Source organism: Scyliorhinus torazame, chromosome 24 (genome assembly GCF_047496885.1).
Source record: "Scyliorhinus torazame isolate Kashiwa2021f chromosome 24, sScyTor2.1, whole genome shotgun sequence".
In the NCBI taxonomy this organism is placed as follows: Eukaryota; Metazoa; Chordata; class Chondrichthyes; order Carcharhiniformes; family Scyliorhinidae; genus Scyliorhinus; species Scyliorhinus torazame.
The window spans coordinates 18,258,483-18,283,182 of NC_092730.1; the positions used below are offsets into that span (position 1 = coordinate 18,258,483).

Here is a 24,700-nt window from a genome sequence, read left to right on the forward strand (position 1 = left end):
TCTCTCTCCCGCCTCCCCCGTTTCCAGCCCCCCAAAACTTCAGCCCCATCCCACCCCACAAACGCGGCCTGCCTCCTGCCTGCTGAGGGTTCCCGGGACCGACTCACCCTGATGTAGAAATCCCCCTGCTCGTCCCCAGCCTTGATGCGGAAGGTGTTGTACGCCCCGGGGTAGATGCTGGTGGCTTGGATCTGGAAGATGTCGGAAGGGACGCTCCTGTCCGACGTGATGCTCATGTACCGGTAGACAATCGAGGCCGGCTTGTCCTGGCAGCCCGCGGTCGTCGCGTGACACAAGCAGCGGCTGCGGGAACGAGAGGGGTCAACGCGTCGAGTGAAACATGGTTCCGCAAAGGGAAATCTCGTTTGGCGAATTTTATTTTGAGCTTTTGTTTTGGAGGATTTATCTCAGGGTAGATAAGGGGGAGTCAGTAGATGTGGTCTACCTGGACTTCCAAAAGACATTCAATAAGCTGCCACACAAAATGGTTAAAACACACGATAAGTGCTCATGGAGTTGAGGGGAATATATTAGCATGGACGGGATTAGCTAGCGTTCTGGAAGAGGAGAGTTGGGATAATCGGGACACTCCGAAGTTGGCAGGCTGTAACTATTGGAGCGCTGCAAGGACTGGTGCTGGGGCCTCCGCTATCTATATTCATGACTTAGATACGTTACCCGATCTTGTCATTTACGTCTGCTGATGACACAAAGCTAGGTGGGAATGCAAGCTGTGAGGAGGATACAGAGATATATACAGGTCAAGCGAGTGGTGTACTGGTACAGTCGGCCATTTTGGGACTGAGATGAGGAATTTCTTCACTCGGGGAAGGAGTCGCACATTTTGAGGACTGAAATAAGGAGTAATTTCTTCACTCGGGGAAGGAGTCGGCCATTTTGGGGACCGAGATGAGAAATTCCTTCACTCGGAAGGAGTCGGCCATTTTGTGACTGAGATGAGAAATTCCTTCACTCGGGGGAAGGAGTCGGCCATTTTGGGGACCGAGATGAGGAGTAATTTCTTCACTTGGAAGGAGTCAGCCATTTTGGGACTGAGATGAGAAATTTCTTCACTCGGAAGGAGTCGGCCATTTTGGGATTGAGATGAGTAATTTCTTCACTCGGGGAAGGAGTCGGCCATTTTGGGGACCGAGTTAAGGAGAAATTTCTTCGCTCGGGGAAGCAGTCGGCCATTTTGGGGCCCGAGATGAGAAATTCCTTAGATGAAAACGGTTGTGAATCTTTGGAATCCTCAACCCCAGAGGGTTCTGGGTGCTCCATCGCAGAATATATTTATGGCTGTTGGAGAGACGGAATTTTGGTGTCTCAGGGGAATTATGGGATACGAGGAGCAGGCGGGAAAATGGAGAAGAAGCCATGACACGAATGGCAGAAAGAATGTCAATACTAGGATTATGGTCAGTATTTAATCACTGCCAGAATAAAATCTGGGGTCTCCCTTTGCCTGGGGGAGGGGATGAGGGGGGGCACCTGGTCAGTGGTAATCAGAATGTTTGTACTGCTTACTTGTCTGAAACCCGCACGTATGGTTCTTGGCATTGGTTCTTGGGCACACATCGGAATCCGCCGTAAACGTTGGTGCAGAGCTGGTTGTCACTGCATTGGTGCTGCCCCGCCTCGCACTCGTTCACATCTGTACCGACCAAAACACACAGGCCGCGATCAGATGATCAATCAACAGCACGCGTAGGTAGCTGGAGAAGCCCACTCTGCCCCTCGACCCGCGAGATTGTGGCGTATCTGATTGTAAATCTCTACCTCACATTCAAGCCTCTGTATCTAACCCCGTGCTGTACCTGTCCTGGGAGTGTTTGATGGGGACAGTGTAGAGGGAGCGTTACTCTGTATCTAACCCCGTGCTGTACCTGTCCTGGGAGTGTTTGATGGGGACAGTGTAGAGGGAGCTTTACTCTGTATCTAACCCCGTGCTGTACCTGTCCTGGGAGTGTTTGATGGGGACAGTGTAGAGGGAGCTTTACTCTGTATCTAACCCCGTGCTGTACCTGTCCTGGGAGTGTTTGATGGGGACAGTGTAGAGGGAGCTTTACTCTGTATCTAACCCCGTGCTGTACCTGTCCAGGGAGTGTTTGATGGGGACAGTGTAGAGGGAGCTTTACTCTGTATCTAATCCCGTGCTGTACCTGTCCTGGGAGTGTTTGATCGGGGCAGTGTAGAGGGAGCATTACGTTGTATCTAACCCCGTGCTGTACCTGTCCTGGGAGTGTTTGATGGGGACAGTGTAGAGGGTGCTTTACTCTGTATCTACCCCCGTGCTGTACCTGTCCTGGGAGTGTTTGATGGGGACAGTGTAGATGGAGCTTTACTCTGTCTCTAACCCCGTTCTGCATCTGTCCTAGGAGTGTTTGATGGGGACAGTGTTGAGGGAGCTTTACTCTGTATCTAACCCCGTGCTGTACCTGTCCTGGGAGTGTTTGATGGGGACAGTGTAGAGGGAGCTTTACTCTGTATCTAACCCCGTGCTGTACCTGTCCTGGGAGTGTTTGATGGGGACAGTGTAGAGGGAGCTTTACTCTGTATCTAACCCCGTGCTGTACCTGTCCTGGGAGTGTTTGATGGGGACAGTGTAGAGGGAGCTTTACTCTGTATCTAATCCCGTGCTGTACCTGTCCTGGGAGTGTTTGATCGGGGCAGTGTAGAGGGAGCATTACGTTGTATCTAACCCCGTGCTGTACCTGTCCTGGGAGTGTTTGATGGGGACAGTGTAGAGGGTGCTTTACTCTGTATCTACCCCCGTGCTGTACCTGTCCTGGGAGTGTTTGATGGGGACAGTGTAGATGGAGCTTTACTCTGTCTCTAACCCCGTTCTGCATCTGTCCTAGGAGTGTTTGATGGGGACAGTGTTGAGGGAGCTTTACTCTGTATCTAACCCCGTGCTGTACCTGTCCTGGGAGTGTTTGATGGGGACAGTGTAGAGGGAGCTTTACTCTGTATCGAACCCCGTGCTGTAGCTGTCCTGGGAGAGTTTGATGGGGACAGTGTAGAGGGAGCTTTACTCTGTATCTAACCCCGTGCTGTGCCTGTCCTGGGAGTGTTTGATGGGGACAGTGTAGAGGGAGCTTTACTCTGTATCTAACCCCGTGCTGTACCTGTCCTGGGAGTGTTTGATTGGGACAGTGTAGAGGGAGCTTTACTCTCTATCTATCCCCGTGCTGTACCTGTCCTGGGAGTGTTTGATGAGGACAGTGTAGTGGAAGCTTCACTCTGTATCTAACCCCGTGCTGTACCTGTCCTGGGAGAGTTTGATGGGGATAGTGTAGAGGGAGCTTTACTCTGTATCTAACCCCGTGCTGTACCTGTCCTGGGAGTGTTTGATTGGGACAGTGTAGAGGGAGCTTTACTCTCTATCTATCCCCGTGCTGTACCTGTCCTGGGAGTGTTTGATGAGGACAGTGTAGTGGGAGCTTCACTCTGTATCTAACCCCGTGCTGTACCTGTCCTGGGAGAGTTTGATGGGGATAGTGTAGAGGGAGCTTTACTCTGTATCTAACCCCGTCCTGTACCTGTCCTGGGAGTGTTTGATGGGGACAGTGTAGAGGGAGCTTTACTCTGTATCTAACCCTGTGCTGTACCTGTCCTGGGAGTGTTTGATGGGGACAGTGCAGAGGAAGCTTTACTCTGTATCTAACACCGTGCTGTACCTGTCCTGGGAGTGTTTGATGGGGACTGTGTAGAGGGAGCTTTACTCTGTATCTAACCCCGTGCTGTACCTGTCCTGGGAATGTTTGATGTGGACGGTGTAGAGGGAGCTTTACTCTCTATCTAACTCCGTCCTGTACCTGTCCTGGGAGTGTTTGATGGGGACAGTGTAGAGGGAGCTTTACTCTGTATCTAACCCTGTGCTGTACCTGTCCTGGGAGTGTTTGATGGGGACAGTGTAGAGGAAGCTTTACTCTGTATCTAACTCCGTCCTGTACCTGTCCTGGGAGTGTTTGATGGGGACAGTGTAGAGGAAGCTTTACTCTGTATCTAACCCCGTGCTGTACCTGTCCTGGGAGTGTTTGATGGAGACAGTGTAGAGGGAGCTTTACTCTGTATCTAACCCCGTGCTGTCCCTGTCCTGGGAGTGTTTGATGGGGACAGTGTAGAGGGAGCTTTACTCTGTATCTAACCCCGTGCTCTACCTGTCCTGGGAGTGTTTGATGGGGACAGTGTAGAGAGAGCTTTACTTTGTATCTAACCCCGTGCTGTACCTGTCCTGGCAGTGTTTGATGGAGACAGTGTAGAGGGAGCTTTACTCTGTATCTAACTCCGTCCTGTACCTGTCCTGGTAGTGTTTGATGGGGACAGTGTAGAGGGAGCTTTACTCTGTATCTAACCCCGTGCTGTACCTGTCCTGGGAGTGTTTGATGGGGACAGTGCAGAGGGAGCTTTACTCTGTATCTAACCCCGTGCTGTACCTGTCCTGGGAGTGTTTGATGGGGACAGTGTAGAGGGAGCTTTACTCTGTATCTAACTCCGTCCTGTACCTGTCCTGGGAGTGTTTGATTGGGACAGTATAGAGAGAGCTTTACTCTGTATCTAACCCCGTGCTGTACCTATCCTGGGAGTGTTTGATTGGGACAGTATAGAGAGAGCTTTACTCTGTATCTAACCCCGTGCTGTACCTATCCTGGGAGTGTTTGATGGGGACAGTGTAGAGGGAGCTTTACTCTGTATCTAACCCCGTGCTGTACCTGTCCTGGGAGTGTACCATCCTGATGGACAACCTTGTTGAGCTAGGATGTGGTACAGCTGGATGTGACTATTTTACTGATACATACCTTCACTGCTCACGACAGATCTGGGTGGAAATGGGGAGATGAGCAATAGAGATGGACAAACTGTTACCTTGGCAGATCCTGGTGCCCAGGAGCTGGTAGCCATTAGGACAGACACAGGAGAAGCGGCCTGGTTCATTCACACATTCATAGTGGCACAGGTAGTTGGAGTAACTGCACTCGTCAATATCTGCATTACAGAGGGGGAGCAAAAGGTTATTGTACCAGGAGAGAGGGACTGACCAATACAAATACTATTCAGCATGGTGAACACTTCCTCTACACCACACAGATTTCACCCCACACTACCAGAAGGGATCTGACCCTTGTTTGAAGACAGATCACCGAATCCTGCTGATCTCTGTAACCTCCATCCCCTACAACCCTCCCTATCTCTGTAACCTCCTCCATCCCCTACAACCCTCCCTATCTCTGTAACCCCCTCCATCCCCTACAACCCTCCCTATCTCTGTAACCCCCTCCATCCCCTACAACCCTCCCTATCTCTGTAACCTCCTCCAGCCCCTACAACCCTCCCTATCTCTGTAACCTCCTCCACCCCCTACAACCCTCCCTATCTCTGTAACCTCCTCCAGCCCCTACAACCCTCCCTATCTCTGTAACCTCCTCCATCCCCTACACCCCTCCCTATCTCTGTAACCTCCTCCAGCCCCTACAACCCTCCCTATCTCTGTAACCTCCTCCATCCCCTACAGCTCTCCCTATCTCTCTAACCTCCTCCAGCCCCCTACAACCCTCCCTCTGTACCCTCCTCCAGCCCCCTACAACCCTCCCTATCTCTGTAACCTCCTCCAGCCCCTACACCCCTCCCTATCTCTGTAACCTCCTCTAGCCTCCTACAACCCTCCCTATCTCTGTAACCCCCTCCATCCCCAACAACCCTCCCTATTTCTGTAACCCCCTACAACCCTCCCTATCTCTGTAACCTCCTCCAGCCCCTACAACCTCCCTATCTCTGTAACCTCCTCCAGCCCCTACAACCCTCCCTATCTCTGTAACCTCCTCCAGCCCCTACAACCCTCCCTATCTCTGTAACCCCCTCCATCCCCAACAACCCTCCCTATTTCTGTAACCCCCTACAACCCTCCCTATCTCTGTAACCTCCTCCAGCCTCCTACAACCCTCCCTATCTCTGTAACCCCCTCCATCCCCAACAACCCTCCCTATTTCTGTAACCTCCTCCACACCCCTACAACCCTCCCTATCTCTGTAACCTCCTCCATCCCCTACAACCCTCCCTATCTCTGTAACCCCCTCCAGCCCCTACAACCCTCCCTATCTCTCTAACCTCCTCCAGCCCCCTACAACCCTCCCTATTTCTGTAACCTCCTCCAGCCTCCTACAACCCTCCCTATCTCTGTAACCCCCTCCATCCCCAACAACCCTCCCTATTTCTGTAACCCCCTACAACCCTCCCTATCTCTGTAACTTCCTCCAGCCCCTACAACCCTCCCTATCTCTGTAACCTCCTCCAGCCCCTACAACCCTCCCTATCTCTGTAACTTCCTCCAGCCCCTACAACCTCCCTATCTCTGTAACCTCATCCAGCCCCCTACAACCCTCCCTATTTCTGTAACCTCCTCCAGGCCCTACAACCCTCCCTATCTCTCTAACCTCCTCCAGCCCCCTACAACCCTCCCTATTTCTGTAACCTCCTCCAGCCTCCTACAACCCTCCCTATCTCTGTAACCCCCTCCATCCCCAACAACCCTCCCTATTTCTGTAACCCCCTACAACCCTCCCTATCTCTGTAACTTCCTCCAGCCCCTACAACCTCCCTATCTCTGTAACCTCCTCCATCCCCAACAACCCTCCCTATTTCTGTAACCCCCTACAACCCTCCCTATCTCTGTAACTTCCTTCAGTCCCGACAACCCTCCCTATCTCTGTAACCTCCTCCAACCCCTACAACCCTCCCTATCTCTGTAACCCCCTCCAGTCCCCTACAACCCTCCCTATCTCTGTAACCTCGTCCAGTCCCGACAACCCTCCCTATTTCTGTAACCTCCTCCAACCTCTACAACCCTCCCTATCTCTGTAACCTCCTCCAGGCCCTACAACCCTCCCTATCTCTGTAACCTCCTCCAATCTCTACAACCCTCCCTATCTCTGTAACCTCCTCCAGCCTCTACAACCCTCCCTATCTCGGTAACCGCCTCCAGCCCCCAAAACCCTCCCTACCTCTGTAAGCTCCTCCAGCCCCAACAACCCTCCCTATCTGTAACCTCCTCCAGCCCCTCCGAGACCTCTGCGCTCCTCCAATTCCGGCCTCTCGAGCATCCCCCCCATTCCTATCGCTCCACCATTGGCGGCCGTGACTTCAGCTGCCTGGGGGGGGCTCTAAGCTCTGGAATCCCCGCCCTAAACATATCCACATCACTGTCACAGCCTGTCTGTCTGTCTCTCTGTATCTCCCTATGTGTATCTCTTCCTCTCTCTGTCTAGCTCTCCCTTTCTCTGTCGGTCTCTCCTCTCTCTGTCTCTCTCTCGGTCTCTTTATCTTTATCTCTCTCTCTTTCTCTCTCTGTCTCTCTTTCTCTCGGTCTCTCTTTCTCTGTCTCTGTCTGACTCTCTCTCTGTGTCTCACTTTGTCTATGTCTGTCTCTCTGCCTCGCTCACTCTCTCTGTTTCGCTCTCTTTCTCTCTGGCTCTCTCGGACTCTCTCTGACTCGCGCGCTCTCTCTGTCTCGGTCACTCTCTCTCTTTCTGTCTCTCTCTCTCAACGCCTCTCTCCGTCTCTGTGTATCTTTCCCTTTGAATGTCACTCCCTCTCTCTGTTTGTCTCTTTCTCTTGCTATGTGTGTCTGTCTTTCTCTGACTCTCTGTCTCTCTCTCTCTGTTATGGGCCAGGGTTTAGAGAACCCCAAAGTGTATCATGGTGTTCCCCTGACCCACAACTTTTACTAGATTGTGGTGTGGGGAGCACACGGCCCACTCTACAGGTGTGGGACAGCAGAAATGGACAAGTATTTTTTTAAAGCAAAACAATGTTTATTCTATGAACTCAAGTTAACCTTTTTAAAACATACAGTGAACATCTTAGCAACCATCACTTCAAATACAACCCCCAAAGAATACAACACTAAGTAATCCTTAATAACTTCCCAAACAACATCCAGAAGACAAAAGGAACACCTTTTAACAGAAGCACATCAGGTTTACATTCACTACTGAGAACATTTATAATTCTGAATTCACCAAATGATCAAGAGAGAGTCTTTTCATGGCAGAGAGCTCAACAGTACACCTGCTCTGTCTGGCTTCAGCTCCAACACTGAAAACGAAACTAAAACACACCCTGCAGCAAACAGCCTAAAACGAAAGTAAAAAGCTGACAGACAGCCCAGCTCCACCCACTCTCTGACATCACTGATAAACACCCATTTCTTCAAGGTACATTTCTTAAACAACCATTTCTTAAAGGTACTCTCACATGACACACTCGCTCTCTCTTTTTATCCCTGTCTCTCTCCCTCTCACTCTCTCTCTGTATCTCTCTCTCTCTCTCTGCCTCGCGCTCTCTCTCTGCCTCGCGCTCTCTCCGCCTCACGCTCTCTCCCTCTGTCTCGCGCTCTCTCTCTCGTGCGCTCTCTCTTCGCCTTGCACACACTTTCTTTCCACCTCGCGCTCTCTCTTTCCGCCTCGTGCTCTCTCTCGCTGCCTCGCGCTGTCTCTCTCGCTGCCTCGCGCTCTCTCTCTCGCTGCCTCGCGCTCTCTCTCTCGCTGCCTCGCGCTCTCTCTCTCGCTGCCTCGCGCTCTCTCTTTCCGCCTGGCGCGCTCTCTTTCCGCCTGGCGCGCGCTCTTTCCGCCTGGCGCGCGGCTCTCTTTCCGCCTGGCGCGCGGCTCTCTTTCCGCCTGGCGCGCGGCTCTCTTTCCGCCTGGCGCGCGGCTCTCTTTCCGCCTGGCGCGCGGCTCTGTTTCCGCCTGGCGCCAGGCTCTCTTTCCGCCTGGCGCCAGGCTCTCTTTCCGCCTGGCGCCAGGCTCTCTTTCCGCCTGGCGCCAGGCTCTCTTTCCGCCTGGCGCGCGGCTCTCTTTCCGCCTGGCGCGCGGCTCTCTTTCCGCCTGGCGCGCGGCTCTCTTTCCGCCTGGCGCGCGGCTCTCTTTCCGCCTGGCGCGCGGCTCTCTTTCCGCCTGGCGCGCGGCTCTCTTTCCGCCTGGCGCGCGGCTCTCTTTCCGCCTGGCGCGCGGCTCTCTTTCCGCCTGGCGCGCGGCTCTCTTTCCGCCTGGCGCGCGGCTCTCTTTCCGCCTGGCGCGCGGCTCTCTTTCCGCCTGGCGCGCGGCTCTCTTTCCGCCTGGCGCGCGGCTCTCTTTCCGCCTGGCGCGCGGCTCTCTTTCCGCCTGGCGCCAGGCTCTCTTTCCGCCTGGCGCCAGGCTCTCTTTCCGCCTGGCGCCAGGCTCTCTTTCCGCCTGGCGCGCGGCTCTCTTTCCGCCTGGCGCGCGGCTCTCTTTCCGCCTGGCGCGCGGCTCTCTTTCCGCCTGGCGCGCGGCTCTCTTTCCGCCTGGCGCGCGGCTCTCTTTCCGCCTGGCGCGCGGCTCTCTTTCCGCCTGGCGCGCGGCTCTCTTTCCGCCTGGCGCCAGGCTCTCTTTCCGCCTGGCGCCAGGCTCTCTTTCCGCCTGGCGCCAGGCTCTCTTTCCGCCGCGCGCCAGGCGGAAAGAGAGCCGCGCGCCAGGCGGAAAGAGAGCCTGGCGCCAGGCGGAAAGAGAGCCTGGCGCCAGGCGGAAAGAGAGCCTGGCGCCAGGCGGAAAGAGAGCCTGGCGCCAGGCGGAAAGAGAGCCTGGCGCCAGGCGGAAAGAGAGCCTGGCGCCAGGCGGAAAGAGAGCCTGGCGCCAGGCTCTCTTTCCGCCTGGCGCGCGGCTCTCTTTCCGCCTGGCGCGCGGCTCTGTTTCCGCCTGGCGCCAGGCTCTCTTTCCGCCTGGCGCCAGGCTCTCTTTCCGCCTGGCGCCAGGCTCTCTTTCCGCCTGGCGCCAGGTTCTCTTTCCGCCTGGCGCCAGGCTCTCTTTCCGCCTGGCGCCAGGCTCTCTTTCCGCCTGGCGCCAGGCTCTCTTTCCGCCTGGCGCCAGGCTCTCTTTCCGCCTGGCGCCAGGCTCTCTTTCCGCCTGGCGCCAGGCTCTCTTTCCGCCTGGCGCGCGGCTCTCTTTCCGCCTGGCGCGCGGCTCTCTTTCCGCCTGGCGCGCGGCTCTCTTTCCGCCTGGCGCGCGGCTCTCTTTCCGCCTGGCGCGCGGCTCTCTTTCCGCCTGGCGCCAGGCTCTCTTTCCGCCTGGCGCGCGGCTCTCTTTCCGCCTGGCGCCAGGCTCTCTTTCCGCCTGGCGCGCGGCTCTCTTTCCGCCTGGCGCGCGGCTCTCTTTCCGCCTGGCGCGCGGCTCTCTTTCCGCCTGGCGCGCGGCTCTCTTTCCGCCTGGCGCGCGGCTCTCTTTCCGCCTGGCGCCAGGCTCTCTTTCCGCCTGGCGCCAGGCTCTCTTTCCGCCTGGCGCGCTCCTCTCTTTCCGCCTGGCGCGCGGCTCTCTTTCCGCCTGGCGCGCGGCTCTCTTTCCGCCTGGCGCGCGGCTCTCTTTCCGCCTGGCGCGCGGCTCTCTTTCCGCCTGGCGCGCGGCTCTCTTTCCGCCTGGCGCGCGGCTCTCTTTCCGCCTGGCGCGCGGCTCTCTTTCCGCCTGGCGCGCGGCTCTCTTTCCGCCTGGCGCGCGGCTCTCTTTCCGCCTGGCGCCAGGCTCTCTTTCCGCCTGGCGCGCGGCTCTCTTTCCGCCTGGCGCGCGGCTCTCTTTCCGCCTGGCGCGCGGCTCTCTTTCCGCCTGGCGCGCGGCTCTCTTTCCGCCTGGCGCGCGGCTCTCTTTCCGCCTGGCGCGCGGCTCTCTTTCCGCCTGGCGCGCGGCTCTCTTTCCGCCTGGCGCGCGGCTCTCTTTCCGCCTGGCGCGCGGCTCTCTTTCCGCCTGGCGCGCGGCTCTCTTTCCGCCTGGCGCGCGGCTCTCTTTCCGCCTGGCGCGCGGCTCTCTTTCCGCCTGGCGCGCGGCTCTCTTTCCGCCTGGCGCGCGGCTCTCTTTCCGCCTGGCGCGCGGCTCTCTTTCCGCCTGGCGCGCGGCTCTCTTTCCGCCTGGCGCGCGGCTCTCTTTCCGCCTGGCGCGCGGCTCTCTTTCCGCCTGGCGCGCGGCTCTCTTTCCGCCTGGCGCGCGGCTCTCTTTCCGCCTGGCGCGCGGCTCTCTTTCCGCCTGGCGCGCGGCTCTCTTTCCGCCTGGCGCGCGGCTCTCTTTCCGCCTGGCGCGCGGCTCTCTTTCCGCCTGGCGCGCGGCTCTCTTTCCGCCTGGCGCGCGGCTCTCTTTCCGCCTGGCGCGCGGCTCTCTTTCCGCCTGGCGCGCGGCTCTCTTTCCGCCTGGCGCGCGGCTCTCTTTCCGCCTGGCGCCAGGCTCTCTTTCCGCCTGGCGCCAGGCTCTCTTTCCGCCTGGCGCCAGGCTCTCTTTCCGCCTGGCGCCAGGCTCTCTTTCCGCCTGGCGCCAGGCTCTCTTTCCGCCTGGCGCCCGGCTCTCTTTCCGCCTGGCGCCCGGCTCTCTTTCCGCCTGGCGCCCGGCTCTCTTTCCGCCTGGCGCCCGGCTCTCTTTCCGCCTGGCGCCCGGCTCTCTTTCCGCCTGGCGCCCGGCTCTCTTTCCGCCTGGCGCCCGGCTCTCTTTCCGCCTGGCGCCCGGCTCTCTTTCCGCCTGGCGCGCGGCTCTCTTTCCGCCTGGCGCGCGGCTCTCTTTCCGCCTGGCGCGCGGCTCTCTTTCCGCCTGGCGCGCGGCTCTCTTTCCGCCTGGCGCGCGGCTCTCTTTCCGCCTGGCGCGCGGCTCTCTTTCCGCCTGGCGCGCGGCTCTCTTTCCGCCTGGCGCGCGGCTCTCTTTCCGCCTGGCGCGCGGCTCTCTTTCCGCCTGGCGCGCGGCTCTCTTTCCGCCTGGCGCGCGGCTCTCTTTCCGCCTGGCGCGCGGCTCTCTTTCCGCCTGGCGCGCGGCTCTCTTTCCGCCTGGCGCGCGGCTCTCTTTCCGCCTGGCGCGCGGCTCTCTTTCCGCCTGGCGCGCGGCTCTCTTTCCGCCTGGCGCGCGGCTCTCTTTCCGCCTGGCGCGCGGCTCTCTTTCCGCCTGGCGCGCGGCTCTCTTTCCGCCTGGCGCGCGGCTCTCTTTCCGCCTGGCGCGCGGCTCTCTTTCCGCCTGGCGCGCGGCTCTCTTTCCGCCTGGCGCGCGGCTCTCTTTCCGCCTGGCGCGCGGCTCTCTTTCCGCCTGGCGCGCGGCTCTCTTTCCGCCTGGCGCGCGGCTCTCTTTCCGCCTGGCGCGCGGCTCTCTTTCCGCCTGGCGCGCGGCTCTCTTTCCGCCTGGCGCGCGGCTCTCTTTCCGCCTGGCGCGCGGCTCTCTTTCCGCCTGGCGCGCGGCTCTCTTTCCGCCTGGCGCGCGGCTCTCTTTCCGCCTGGCGCGCGGCTCTCTTTCCGCCTGGCGCGCGGCTCTCTTTCCGCCTGGCGCCAGGCTCTCTTTCCGCCTGGCGCGCGGCTCTCTTTCCGCCTGGCGGCAGGCTCTCTTTCCGCCTGGCGCGCGGCTCTCTTTCCGCCTGGCGCGCGGCTCTCTTTCCGCCTGGCGCGCGGCTCTCTTTCCGCCTGGCGCGCGGCTCTCTTTCCGCCTGGCGCGCGGCTCTCTTTCCGCCTGGCGCGCGGCTCTCTTTCCGCCTGGCGCGCGGCTCTCTTTCCGCCTGGCGCGCGGCTCTCTTTCCGCCTGGCGCGCGGCTCTCTTTCCGCCTGGCGCGCGGCTCTCTTTCCGCCTGGCGCGCGGCTCTCTTTCCGCCTGGCGCGCGGCTCTCTTTCCGCCTGGCGCGCGGCTCTCTTTCCGCCTGGCGCGCGGCTCTCTTTCCGCCTGGCGCGCGGCTCTCTTTCCGCCTGGCGCGCGGCTCTCTTTCCGCCTGGCGCGCGGCTCTCTTTCCGCCTGGCGCGCGGCTCTCTTTCCGCCTGGCGCGCGGCTCTCTTTCCGCCTGGCGCGCGGCTCTCTTTCCGCCTGGCGCGCGGCTCTCTTTCCGCCTGGCGCGCGGCTCTCTTTCCGCCTGGCGCGCGGCTCTCTTTCCGCCTGGCGCGCGGCTCTCTTTCCGCCTGGCGCGCGGCTCTCTTTCCGCCTGGCGCGCGGCTCTCTTTCCGCCTGGCGCGCGGCTCTCTTTCCGCCTGGCGCGCGGCTCTCTTTCCGCCTGGCGCGCGGCTCTCTTTCCGCCTGGCGCGCGGCTCTCTTTCCGCCTGGCGCGCGGCTCTCTTTCCGCCTGGCGCGCGGCTCTCTTTCCGCCTGGCGCGCGGCTCTCTTTCCGCCTGGCGCGCGGCTCTCTTTCCGCCTGGCGCGCGGCTCTCTTTCCGCCTGGCGCGCGGCTCTCTTTCCGCCTGGCGCGCGGCTCTCTTTCCGCCTGGCGCGCGGCTCTCTTTCCGCCTGGCGCGCGGCTCTCTTTCCGCCTGGCGCCAGGCTCTCTTTCCGCCTGGCGCCAGGCTCTCTTTCCGCCTGGCGCCAGGCTCTCTTTCCGCCTGGCGCCAGGCTCTCTTTCCGCCTGGCGCCAGGCTCTCTTTCCGCCTGGCGCCAGGCTCTCTTTCCGCCTGGCGCCAGGCTCTCTTTCCGCCTGGCGCCAGGCTCTCTTTCCGCCTGGCGCCAGGCTCTCTTTCCGCCTGGCGCCAGGCTCTCTTTCCGCCTGGCGCCAGGCTCTCTTTCCGCCTGGCGCCAGGCTCTCTTTCCGCCTGGCGCCAGGCTCTCTTTCCGCCTGGCGCCAGGCTCTCTTTCCGCCTGGCGCCAGGCTCTCTTTCCGCCTGGCGCCAGGCTCTCTCTCCGCCTGGCGCCAGGCTCTCTCTCCGCCTGGCGCCAGGCTCTCTCTCCGCCTGGCGCCAGGCTCTCTCTCCGCCTGGCGCCAGGCTCTCTCTCCGCCTGGCGCCAGGCTCTCTCTCCGCCTGGCGCCAGGCTCTCTCTCCGCCTCGCGCTGTCCCGGATATCTCCCCATGTGGCTTGGGCTCAACGTTTGTCAATAACATGGTTCTCTGGCTGTTTCCTTAAGACACAAATTAGCGCCAAGTGTTGGGACAGTGACCGGCCCGGTCCAGCCCCCTCTCCTCCACAGCCCCCAGTCCCTCATTGGCGCTAATCTCCACCCATCGACAGCTGGGTCTCGAGTCTTTCGCTCTGGGTAACCCCTCACCCGCCACCAGCCCGCGTGCTTGTCTTTTACCTTGACACGTTTGCCCGTCGCCGCTGAGCTCGTAACCCTGCTCACAGCGGCACAGGAACGATCCGTAAGTGTTGAAGCAACGTTGTTCGCACGGCGCTCCCATCTCACACTCGTCCACATCTGGGAAACGGGAGCATTTCAATCTCGGATTCATCGAGCTTTTCGCGATTTGTTAACACACAGACTTAAATCTGTCCTCGTAAACCAGTCTCTCAGCTTCATCTCCCGAGGCAGAGAGCAGATAGACAGAGAATGTTTCTTCTCGTCAGGAAGAGCATCAACAAATCCAATCGCTCCCACAGGGAGTGGGGAGAATGTGGGACTCACTCCCACAGGGAGTGGGGGAGAATGTGGGACTCACTCCCACAGGGAGTGGGGGAGAATGTGGGACTCGCTCCCACAGGGAGTGGGGAGAATGTGGGACTTGCTCCCACGGGGAGTGGGGAGAATGTGGGACTCGCTCCCACGGGGAGTGGGGGAGAATGTGGGACTCGCTCCCACAGGGAGTGGAGAGAATGTGGGACTCGCTCCCACGGGGAGTGGGGAGAATGTGGGACTCGCTCCCACAGGGAGTGGGGGAGAATGTGGGACTCGCTCCCACAGGGAGTGGGGAGAATGTGGGACTCGCTCCCACAGGGAGTGGAGAGAATGTGGGACTCGCTCCCACAGGGAGTGGGGGAGAATGTGGGACTCGCTCCCACAGGGAGTGGGGAGAATGTGGGACTCGCTCCCACAGGGAGTGGAGAGAATGTGGGACTCGCTCCCACGGGGAGTGGGGAGAATGTGGGACTCGCTCCCACAGGGAGTGGGGAGAATGTGGGACTCGCTCCCACAGGGAGTGGAGAGAATGTGGGACTCGCTCCCACGGGGAGTGGGGAGAATGTGGGACTCGCTCCCACAGGGAGTGGGGGATAATGTGGGACTCGCTCCCACAGGGAGTGGGGAGAATGTGGGACTCGCTCCCACAGGGAGTGGGGAGAATGTGGAACTCGCTCCCACGGGGAGTGGGGAGAATGTGGGACTCGCTCCCACGGGGAGTGGGGAGAATGTGGGACTCGCTCCCACGGGGAGTGGGGAGAATGTGGAACTCGCTCCCACAGGGAGTGGGGGTGAATGTGGGACTCGCTCCCACGGGGAGTGGGGGAGAATGTGGGACTCGCTCCCACACGGAGTGGGGGAGACTGTGGGACTCGCTCCCACGGGGAGTGGGGAGAATGTGGGACTCGCTCCCACGGGGAGTGGGGAGAATGTGGGACTCGCTCCCACAGGGAGTGGGGGAGAATGTGGGACTCGCTCCCACAGGGAGTGGGGGGAATGTGGGACTCGCTCCCACGGGGAGTGGGGAGAATGTGGGACTCGCTCCCACAGGGAGTGGGGGAGAATGTGGGACTCGCTCCCACAGGGAGTGGGGGGAATGTGGGACTCTCTCCCACAGGGACTGGGGGAGAATGTGGAACTCGCTCCCACAGGGAGTGGGGAGAATGTGGGACTCTCTCCCACAGGGAGTGGGGAGAATGTGGGACTCGCTCCCACAGGGAGTGGGGGAGAATGTGGAACTCGCTCCCACAGGGAGTGGGGAGAATGTGGGACTCTCTCCCACAGGGAGTGGGGAGAATGTGGGACTCGCTCCCACGGGGAGTGGGGAGAATGTGGGACTCGCTCCCACGGAGTGGGGGAGAATGTGGGACTCGCTCCCACAGGGAGTGGGGGGAATGTGGGACTCACTCCCGCAGGGAGTGGGGGGAGAATGTGGGACTCGCTCCCACAGGGAGTGGGGAGAATGTGGAACTCGCTCCCACAGGGAGTGGGGGGAATGTGGGACTCGCTCCCACGGGGAATGGGGGAGAATGTGGGCCTCGCTCCCACAGGGAGCGGGGGAGAATGTGGGACTCGCTCCCACAGGGAGTGGGGAGAATGAGCGACTCGCTCCCACAGGGAGTGGGGAGAATGTGGGACTCGCTCCCACGGGGAGTGGGGGAGATGTAGGACTCGCTCCCACGGGGAGTGGGGGAGAATCTGGGACTCGCTCCCACAGGGAGTGGGGGAGAATGTGGAACTCGCTCCCACAGGGAGTGGGGAGAATGTGGGACTCGCTCCCACGGGGAGTGGGGGAGAATGTGGGACTCGCTCCCACGGGGAGTGGGGTAGAATCTGGGACTCGCTCCCACAGGGAGTGGGGGAGAATGTGGGACTCGCTCCCACGGGGAGTGGGGGAAAATGTGGGACTCGCTCCCACGGGGAGTGGGGGAAAATGTGGGACTCGCTCCCACGGGGAGTGGGGAGAATGTGGGACTCGTTCCCACGGGGAGTGGGGAGAATGTGGGACTCGCTCCCACTGGGAGTGGGGGGAATGTGGGACTTGCTCCCACAGGGAGTGGGGGAGAATGTGGGACTCGCTCCCACAGGGAGTGGGGGGAGAATGTGGGACTCGCTCCCACAGGGAGTGGGGGGAGAATGTGGGACTCGCTCCCACAGGGAGTGGGGGGAGAATGTGGGACTCGCTCCCACAGGGAGTGGGGAGAATGTGGGACTCGCTCCCACGGGGAATGGGGGAGAATGTGGAACTCGCTCCCACGGGGAGTGGGGAGAATGTGGGACTCGCTCCCACGGGGAGTGGGGGAGAATGTGGGACTCGCTCCCACGGGGAGTGGGGGGAATGTGGGACTTGCTCCCACAGGGAGTGGGGGGAATGTGGGACTTGCTCCCACGGGGAATGTGGGACTCACTCCCACAAGGAGTGATCGAGGTGACCTCGAGGGGGAATGTGGACGAGCATATGAGGCGGAATGGAAGAGCGGGTTAGAATTGTAGATATAGATGGGGAAAGTTGGGAGGAGGCTGCGGTGGGCTGACATGGACTAGTTGGGCTGAGTGGCACGGTTTTCGGCTGTATATCTGTGTGTGTGTGGGGGGGGGGGGCTGGTTCGCATAGTTGACTGAACATGGGTGATGCCAGGAACCACTTCACGCCAATCAGGGCTGGCCTTGAGCGGGAGTGTACGAGGCTGAGGATAGTGCCGTTCTCTCCCGAATTCTACCGCGCACTCAGCAAGAATGAGACAGAGGCGGCCACGGTGCTCGACTTACCCACACAGGAGCGGTTGTCTCCCCCCAGGGTAAAGCCCGGCTCACACTGGCAGGTGAAGGACCCCGGGGAGTTTACACATCGATGCTGACAGTACCGGGAGCGACACTCATTTATATCTGAAATACGAGAGAGAGAGAGAGACGCTGAGTGGTGCGGGGGACAAGATGTTCGAGGGCCGTCCAGGGTCTGGGTCCTTCCTGCTCTTTCCCCCCCCCCCCCCCCCCACTTCTTACAATGTGTGGGGTTCAAGGCTTTTTTTTTCTCCCCCGGTACTTTCTAACTCTGACCTTTCGTCTCTTGTCTCCCGACCCATCCTCGAAGAAAACGAAAAGAAACGTGGACAAATATTGACCCGACTTGGAAATCGGGCCTTCCTCGGTTGCCTCGGTAGGCCCCAAAATGGCTGCCGGCCCAGCGTCGGCCAGTGTTGACGAGGTCCCAGACCCAGAAGAGTACACAGGCCCCAACCTGCTCGAGCCATCCTCGGGACACAAACCCCCCTTCACCCCAGGAATCAGACTAATCAACCTCCTCTGAACATCCCCCCCCCTCCTCAAGAAAGATGACCAGAACAGCCAGATCCCTCTGCCCCACGGCTTTCTGCATTCTCTCTCTATTTATATAACGTTCCCTTCTGCTACTCGCACTGCTGAAGGGGACCAGCTTCACCCCCCCCCCCCACCCCCCGTACTCCTGGTCACTTACCGATGCATTCTGTCCCCACCAGCCGATATCCCTCCGGGCACTCGCAGTTGTAGCCTCCCTGGGTGTTGACGCACTCTTGGCTCGGTTGGCAGCTGTGGGTATCGAGCTGGCACTCGTCAACGTCTGTGTGAGGGAACCCGGGAGGTCAGTCAGGCGAACCGGGAATCCGCGGCGGGTGGGGGGTGGGGTAGTAGGCAGCCCCCTCTCTCTCTCGCTCTCTACCGTCTGCCCGGGCACCCTGACCATTGGCGCTCTCGGCTCCGAGACAGAAGATTGAGGCCCGTGACCCAAACCGGCGTTGCCCATTGCCAGCACAAGGGCAGACGTGAAGGCCGGTGGAGAGAGGGTGCTTCCTCTAGTGGACGTCAGAGGGGGGTGCAGCACCTCAGAATTGTTGCCAGGCTGTCCAGGGGGTGACGTCAGGAAGCTCTTCACAAAGGGGAGCGGAATCCAGAATTCTCCCCACCCCCTCAAAAAGGTGGAAAAGTAAAAATGGAGCTCGATAGTTTTTATGACGGGTGAGGGGGTTAACTAAGGTGGGTCGACAAGGCTCTAGGACAGATCAGACACCGAGCCCTAGAGTCCCTACGTTGTAGAAGAAGGCCATTTGGCCCATCGAGGCTGCACAGGGCTCTTGGGAAGAGCACCCTACTTAAGCCCACCCCTCCACCCTATCCCCATAACCCAGCAATCCCATCGAACCGAAGGGCAATTTAGCACGGCCAATCCACCTAACCTGCACATCTTTGGACACTAAGGGGCAATTTAGCACGGCCAATCCACCTAACCTGCACATCTTTGGACACTAAGGGACAATTTAGCACGGCCAATCCACCTAACCTGCACATCTTTGGTCACTAAGGGCAATTTAGCACGGCCAATCCACCTAACCAGCACATCTTTGGACACTAAGGGGCAATTTAGCACGGCCAATCCACCCAACCTGCACATCTTTGGACACTAAGGGACAATTTAGCGCGGCCAATCCACCCAACCTGCACATCTTTGGACACTAAGGGGCAATTTAACACGGCCAATCCACCAAACCTGCACATCTTTGGACACTAAGGGACAATTTAGCACGGCCAATCCACCCAACCTGCACATCTTTGGACACTAAGGGACAATTTAGCACGGCCAATCCACCTAACCTGCACATCTTTGGACACTAAGGGGCAATTTAACACGGCCAATCCACCAAACCTGCACATCTTTGGACACTAAGGGACAATTTAGCACGGCCAATCCACCCAACCTGCACATCTTTGGACACTAAGGGACAATTTAGCACGGCCAATCCACCTAACCTGCACATCTTTGGACACTAAGGGGCAATTTAACACGGCCAATCCACCAAACCTGCACATCTTTGGACACGAAGGGACAATTTAGCGCGGCCAATCCACCCAACCTGCACATCTTTGGACACTAAGGGGCAATTTAACACGGCCAATCCACCAAACCTGCACATCTTTGGACACTAAGGGACAATTTAGCACGGCCAATCCACCCAACCTGCACATCTTTGGACACTAAGGGACAATTTAGCACGGCCAATCCACCCAACCTGCACATCTTTGGACACTAAGGGACAATTTAGCACGGCCAATCCACCTAACCTGCACATCTTTGGACACTAAGGGACAATTTAGCACGGCCAATCCACCTAACCTGCACATCTTTGGACACTAAGGGGCAATTTAGCACGGCCAATCCACCTAACCTGCACATCTTTGGACACTAATGGGCAATTTAGCACGGTCAATCCACCTAACCTGAGCATCTTTGGACACTAACGGACAATTTAGCACGGCCAATCCACCTAACCTGAGCATCTTTGGACACTAAGGGGCAATTTAACACGGTCAATCCACCTAACCCGCACATCTTTGGACACTAATGGGCAATTTAGCACGGCCAATCAACCCAACCGGCACATCTTTGGACACTCGGGATAATTTAGCACGGCCAATCCACCTAACCTGCACATCTTTGGACACTAAAGGACAATTTAGCACGGCCAATCCACCTAACCTGAGCATCTTTGGACACTAACGGACAATTTAGCACGGCCAATCCACCTAACCTGAGTATCTTTGGACACTAAGGGGCAATTTAACACGGCTAATCCACCTAACCTGCACATCTTTGGACACTGAGGGACAATTTAGCACGGCCAATCCACCTAACCTGCACATCTTTGGACACTAAAGGACAATTTAGCACGGCCAATCCACCTAACCTGAGCATCTTTGGACACTAACGGACAATTTAGCACGGCCAATCCACCTAACCTGAGCATCTTTGGACACTAAGGGACAATTTAGCACGGCCAGTCCACCTAACCTGCACATCTTTGGACACTAACGGACAATTTAGCACGGCCAATCCACCTAACCTGCACATCTTTGGACACTAACGGACAATTTAGCACGGCCAATCCACCTAACCTGAGCATCTTTGGACACTAAGGGACAATTTAGCACGGCCAATCCACCTAACCTGCACATCTTTGGACACTAATGGGCAATTTAGCACGGCCAATCCACCTAACCTGAGCATCTTTGGACACTAAGGGACAATTTAGCGCGGCCAATCCACCTAACCTGCACATCTTTGGACATGATCTGGTTGACTGGCAAAACGGGCGACAGTGGCATGAAACAGGGCACAGACAGGGGCCAGAATTCCAGAGCGCCCCCCCCCCCCCCCCAGGTCAGTGTCCCGGTTGGGACACGGGTTCGAATCCCACCCCAGCGGCTGATGGAATTTAAATTCAACGAATAAAATCCGGAATTGTAAAGCTCGGCAACGGCGACCGTGACGGCGATCATCGATTGTCGTAAAATAAAAACATCCGGTTCACTAATGTCCCCCTTTTTAGGGGAAAGGGGGAAATCTGCCGCCCTTACACCGGTCTGGCCTACATGTGACACCAGACCCCCCCCCCCCAACACACGTGGTCGGCCCTTAACCCCTCCCGTCTGAAATGGGCCGAGCGAGATGCTCATTTGAAAGGCGGCAATTAGGGATGAGCAACAAATGGCGGGCCCGGCCCAGTGTCGCCCCCCCCCACACATCCCCCGTGACAGAATAAATGAAGATAAAACAGACCCGCGAGGGGCTTAATGGCCTCTCCCCTGCGTGTGTGTGTGTGTGTCCCAGGCACGGTCGGCGTTAATCCGACGCGAATCGGCAGCGTTTGCAGAGGAGCAGTCAAAGTGAAGTAATCCGGCTGGCATCAGCCCACAGGATGTGGTTATTCCAGAGGAACACTTTGACATGAAGCCTGGAGTGAGGGCCCCTGGGAGGGGGGGGGGGGGGGGGGGGGTTGTAGACAGAATTACAGGTTCTGTGAGGCAAATGAGAGAGGGCGCGTGAACATGTTGCCAAAATCAAGAGGATCCAATCCTCAGCCGGGGGCCTTGTGGTCAGGCCTGGTTCGCGTCAGTGACTTTAACCAGTTTAGATCCGGCCTCTTCTCACGACCCACCTCCCCACACACACACACACACACACGCACGACTCTCTCTCTGTTTCTCCGTCCGCCCCTAGATGGTTTGTCTCCTTCCTCAGGAGGTGTCTCGCAATAATTCCCCACACGGAGACCGGGGGGGTGGGTGGGGTGGGGGGAATGGGAGGCCCTTCCCACGTACTGGTGGAGAACGTAACCGCAGACACTCTCTCTCGCGCGCGCGACGGAAATCGGAATCCTGGTCACCCCGGACCCTCGCACCGCCGCCCGCTCGATCCCCACGCCCTCCCGGCCTGTGGAACGGTCGCGGGGCCTTGCTGTGCGCGCACTTAGTTGCCACCGTGCCCGCCACAGTCCGCCCGCCGCGCCCTTCCGAGGCGAAAACAAAAGTGCCCCACTCCGCGCGGCCTGGGGAATCGCGTCGGGGACATCCGACTTGCGGAGGCGCGACGGGACGGGCGAGACTCCCGCTCTCCCTCCCCGACAGTCTCCCCTCACGGTCTCCCCGCCTTTGCGAATGATTAAGAAAAGAGCACATCTGACGAGGAGCGCTTACCCACGCACTGCTCCTCCTGGTTAGGGCTGTACCCCTGTGGGCAGGCGGTCGCTGCGGAGTTGGCGCCCCCATCAGGGAGCTGCTGACTAGTGATGAGTGGGGGGGCTCCGTCGCCATTGCCAGGCTCGTTGTTGGGGGGCACGTCATTGTGGGTGATGATGGAGGCTGAACGGGGCAGGCACAGGTAACCCCCGTAGTGGTTGAAGCACTTCATGGCACCCTTGCAGGCGCCAGGGATGGTCTCGCACTCGTTGATATCTGCAAAAGAGCGATAATACGTCAGCTCAGGCCTCAACGGGAACAATGGTAAGATTCTTGGCAGTGTGGATGAACAGAGAGATCTCGGTGTCCATGTACATAGATCCCTGAACGTTGCCACCCAGGTTGAGAGGGTTGTTAAGAAGGCGTACGGTGTGTTAGCTTTTATTGGTAGAGGGATTGAGTTTCGGAGCCATGAGGTCATGTTGCAGCTGTACAAAACTCTGGTGCGGCCGCATTTGGAGTATTGCGTGCAATTCTGGTCGCCGCATTATAGGAAGGATGTGGAAGCATTGGAAAGGGTGCAGAGGAGATTTACCAGAATGTTGCCTGGTATGGAGGGAAGATCTTATGAGGAAAGGCTGAGGGACTTGAGGCCGTTTTCGTTCGAGAGAAGAAGGTTAAGAGGTGACTTAATTGAGGCATACAAGATGATCAGAGGATTAGATAGGGTGGACAGTGAGAGCCTTTTTCCTCGGATGGTGATGTCCAGCACAAGGGGACATAGCTTTAAATTGAGGGGAGATTGAAATAGGACAGACGTCAGAGGTAGGTTCTTTACTGAGAGAGTAGTAAGGGCGTGGAATGCCCTGCCTGCAGCAGTAGTGGACTCGCCAACACTAAGGGCATTCGAATGGTCATTGGATAGACATATGGACGATAAGGGAATAGTGTAGATGGGCTTTAGAGTGGTTTCACAGGTCGGCGCGACATCGAGGGTCGAAGGGCCTGTACTGCGCTGTAATGTTCTATCAGGTAGGGGTGGCAAGGGGGGGAGGGGGGAAAGTTATCAGCCTCCTCAACAAGGGGCATTGAAGGGCTGAAGAGCAAGTTTTCCTGGGGGTGGTCAGTCCCCCGTTGCAGGAGGGAGGGGCGGAGAGATGCACCAGGTAGATGCACCAGGTAGGTAAGGTGCCCTTATGGCACTGCTTGTGGGCCGAGGGAAGCAGGAATGTTTTGCCCCCTCAGCGCCCCTTCCCGGCCTTCTCCCAAACTAACCTGCCGCCCGTCCTGCGACCTCCAGACACCATTCCCCATGATCGGACATCGCACCCTCCCACCCAAGGCCTTTCCAATCCCTCCCCATGACCCCAGCAGTTTATTCCCCCCTCCCCCCACTACCGCCCCTTTCCAGCTGTGGCCTACGTGGTCAGGCTTTCGCGTGAGACCACCGCTCCAGGAGGAGAGAAAATAGACAATAATCCGACACGGCCATGAAATTTGCATTTCAGGGATCGTTCGTTCCTCCGCGATACCCTGCTTCGGTCTGGAATCCGCCCCCCCACTCCCCCCGGCAAACATCCGGCCTGTTGCGACCAATTCCAGAGACCTCACTTTCGGAAAGGTGCCTTGGAGAGAGGGTGCGGAGGAGATTGACCGGACCGGTCCGAGGGATGAGAAACATCAGTTCCTGGAAAAGCTGGGAGTGTTAAAGGTCGGAAGATTAAATCGAGGCATCCAGGGGGGGTTTGGTTAGAGTCGATGAGGAGAAAGTGTTTCCCGGTTGGAGGGAGGGTGGGTAACCAGAGTGGTGGGGGGGGGGGGACACAGATTGAAGAGAATCGGTAAAGGAACCCAGAGGCGCCGAGGCGGTTTCTGCTCCGTCAATGGGGGAGGGGGGCGCGTACCTCGACAGTGTTGCCTCTCGTGATCCCACTCGTAGCCGTCAGTACATTCCTGTAGAGAGAGAGAGAGAATGAGTCACGAACTGTACACTGGGCAAACGGCAAGCGAGGTGGGGCGAGGATCGCGGAGGCAGGAGATGAAGCGCCCCCCCCCCACCACTCCCGCCGTCCCCGGGCAGGGGTCCAGCGCAGTGGACGACGGCGAGTGGGCCAAGTTATTGTCGGCAAGGAAACGGGCAGAGGTGTGTTGACACTGGCTCTCGAGAGCAGAAGTGTCAACAAGCGGGTCCAGGCAACGGGAGATTAGCAGCGATCGACCCCTCTGACCCCCTGACTCGAAGGACTTTGACCCCCCCCCCCCACGGAGCTGGTGGAAATGTGGCCGAGAGGCCTCTGCAGCACCGGGTCTACCAACAGCGGGTCACTCTGCCCTGCCGTGCCCCCGCCCCCACCACCCCGGTTCCCTGCTGGCACCTCAATCTCCCAAGCAATTTCCGATGCCAATTGCGGTTTGGTGAGCGGCACTCAATCTCTCTCTCTCTCTCTCCGCTCGGAGTCAGAGGTCATGGGTTTGTGACCCCCTGGCCCAGAGCCATCAGCAACAAAGTTCTCCCTCAGTACTGACCCTCTGACAGTGCGGCACTCCCTCAGTACTGACCGTCCGACAGTGCAGCACTCCCTCAGTACTGACCCTCTGAGAGTGCGGCACTCCCTCATTACTGACCCTCTGACAGTGCGGCACTCCCTCAGTACTGACCCTCTGACAGTGCGGCACTCCCTCAGTACTGACCCTCTGACAGTGCAGCACTCCCTCAGCACTGACCCTCTGACAGTGCAGCACTCCCTCAGCACTGACCCTCTGACAGTGCAGCACTCCCTCAGTACTGACCCTCTGACAGTGCAGCACTCCCTCAGTACTGACCCTCTGACAGTGCGGCGCTCCCTCAGTACTGACCCTCTGACAGTGCGGCACTCCCTCAATA

General features: G+C 58.9%; 2 protein-coding genes across 2 annotated transcripts in view; one reads left to right on the forward strand and one right to left on the reverse strand.

The window, feature by feature from the left end:
• LOC140400210 (neurexin-2-like) overlaps positions 1–24,700 on the forward strand; it is a 2,085,493-nt gene that overhangs the window by 103,323 nt on the left and 1,957,470 nt on the right. The gene's annotated exons all lie outside the window — the stretch shown is intronic.
• efemp2a (EGF containing fibulin extracellular matrix protein 2a) overlaps positions 1–24,700 on the reverse strand; it is a 70,149-nt gene that overhangs the window by 10,339 nt on the left and 35,110 nt on the right. Inside the window, exons 3-10 of the mRNA XM_072489642.1 lie at positions 23,721–23,769; positions 21,835–22,092; positions 17,804–17,926; positions 17,098–17,214; positions 14,011–14,130; positions 4,870–4,989; positions 1,528–1,654; positions 108–303 (exon numbers count right to left, since the gene is read on the reverse strand). Coding sequence (XP_072345743.1) covers positions 108–303; positions 1,528–1,654; positions 4,870–4,989; positions 14,011–14,130; positions 17,098–17,214; positions 17,804–17,926; positions 21,835–22,092; positions 23,721–23,769 — 1,110 coding nt within the window. The remainder of the gene's footprint in view (positions 1–107; positions 304–1,527; positions 1,655–4,869; positions 4,990–14,010; positions 14,131–17,097; positions 17,215–17,803; positions 17,927–21,834; positions 22,093–23,720; positions 23,770–24,700) is intronic.